This window comes from Bidens hawaiensis, unplaced genomic scaffold (assembly GCF_021521415.1).
Source record: "Bidens hawaiensis isolate Kalapana, Puna unplaced genomic scaffold, B.hawaiensis_p1.1 tig00018507_1, whole genome shotgun sequence".
NCBI lineage: Eukaryota > Viridiplantae > Streptophyta > Magnoliopsida > Asterales > Asteraceae > Bidens > Bidens hawaiensis.
Genome location: NW_027492801.1, coordinates 242,061 through 244,107, shown reverse-complemented (window position 1 = coordinate 244,107; position 2,047 = coordinate 242,061). Strand labels below are relative to the sequence as shown.

The 2,047-nt window shown below is 33.8% G+C and overlaps 1 protein-coding gene across 1 annotated transcript; it reads left to right on the top strand.

The window, feature by feature from the left end:
* Nucleotides 1-472: 472 nt before the first annotated feature.
* Nucleotides 473-2,047, top strand: LOC143556285 (transcription elongation factor 1 homolog). The gene is made up of 4 exons (XM_077045644.1): nt 473-602; nt 1,372-1,442; nt 1,642-1,663; nt 1,797-2,047. The coding sequence occupies exons 1-4, from the start codon at nt 490-492 to the stop codon at nt 1,885-1,887; spliced, it is 297 nt and encodes a 98-aa protein (XP_076901759.1). The 5' UTR covers nt 473-489; the 3' UTR covers nt 1,888-2,047.

Sequence of the window (2,047 nt, the reverse complement as noted above, 5' to 3'; positions counted from 1 at the left end):
AATCACCCGTTTGTTTGTTTGTTTGTTTATTCCATCAGGTACATACAATCTTCCTTCAATTCTTTTAATAATTCGATTCCTCCAATACACCTGTAGCAGTTAAATTTCTTCCGTTTATTATTTTATCAGATCTTTATGCTACGTTCAATTTCTTCCGTTAATCCGTCTGCTAAGTTTGTTCGATTCTTCAGTTGTAACGAATTTTGTCAAAATCTTGTTATTTTATCATGAAATGATGCTTTTATAATTTAGGTTTTATTGTTCTTGCTCCTTCTTAGCTTTTTAGGGTTTGATTTTCATAATTTGTTATACGATTTTAATAAATCTTTCTTTTTAAACGACTTTGTTGCTTAAGTATGTAAAATTGATATTATGTGAAGTATTAGGGTTTCATATTTGGTACAAGGAAATTGTGCAAAGGCTATGGCCTGTTTATAGAATAATAATTTGATGATGGTTTTGGTTACAGGGAAGTCGTTTGCGTTATCTATGGGAAAGAGGAAGTCAAGAGCGAAGCCGCCACCCAAGAAGCGGATGGATAAGCTGGACACTGTCTTTAGTTGCCCCTTTTGCAACCATGGAACAAGTGTCGAATGTCGCATGTAAGCATTTCTTTCTTTCTTTTGGCTTCTGGTAATGATTAGGCAAGATTAATGTGGTGTTTGGATGGGTCTTTTTGGAAGTGAGCGTAAGATAAGAGAACTGAGAATCTGAGATAGTAAATTTAAGATAGTCGGCCTGATACGATGTAGGCTAGTCTCCAAAAAAAGAAGGCAACAAGATGTAATTTGATAAATAAAACATCAACATAAACCCTAACCTTAATCTATATGGTGCTATAAATTAAAAAAAGACAAAACCCGTCTCATGATTCTCTTCTCCTTTTCTGGTAACTAATTAATTGAATTGACCCTATTTTTAGTAATTATTTAGTTGAGTTGACCTACTTTGTGGATGCATATCAGCATATGATTTTGAAAGTCAGAGTCAGATATCAGCCGTAAAAACAAGTTTTGGTAGATAGTGTCGGATGTATGAAGTTGCAACAATCAAATATCAATATCAGTTGTATACCCAACAAGTTCTATTTTTTTGAAGAAGTTAACATGTAAATTCCCGAAAGGACATTCTATGAAATTAGATTTTTTTTAAGTTGGGGAATCAGATAGTGTCGATAATTAGGTGATTGTTTTTTCTCTTTGGTAAGCTGGGACTGATTATTTGATCACTAAATTATCAGATTCTCTCATTTATTTACAAATTATGAATCAAAAGTTGGCAGTCAAAACATCAAAATAATTACTTCTAGCTGTGTATATAAGCCATATATTTAATGGAATGAGCTCATATTTGGTGTTTGTTTGATTTCAGTGATATGAAGAACTTGATTGGTGAGGCATCTTGCAGAATCTGCCAGGAAAATTTCAGCACTACTGTCACAGGTATTACTTTCGTGTTCTCTGTTTCGGGTACATTAGAAGTTATGCTTTTGTACATGAAGAATGAAGGGAAGTTGCAAATATATGTTTATATTCAGTTAGCTGACTTGTTAGAAATCAGAACCCATAACAATATATATTTTTGTTTAATCAAATCCTTCTGTTAGTCACTAATTTTTTTTTCCTTGTTTTTTACTTGCAGCTTTGACCGAGCCAATAGACATGTAAGTTAAACTCTTTTATTCATTCCCCTCTCTCTCTCTCTCTCTCTCTCTCTGTCTCTCTCTCTCTCACACACACACACACACACTGTCTGTGTTTCACTCACTCATGGTGGAATGTTAAAAACTTGTGCAGATATAGCGAATGGATTGATGAATGTGAGCGTGTTAACAACGTTGATGATGATGGGGTTCCAGTTGAAGATGATCCTGATTATAGGAACTGAATATGAGTGCCTAGAGATATCTTCTTGTGCACTTGGGTATTATGTTTGGTTTTGTATTAGATGAACCTGAGACCTGATTTACAATGTTTTAAGTGGAACTTAGATTGGGAACCTGTTAACGACCTAATCGTATGAATTTTATAAATAAACAAGTTTGTAA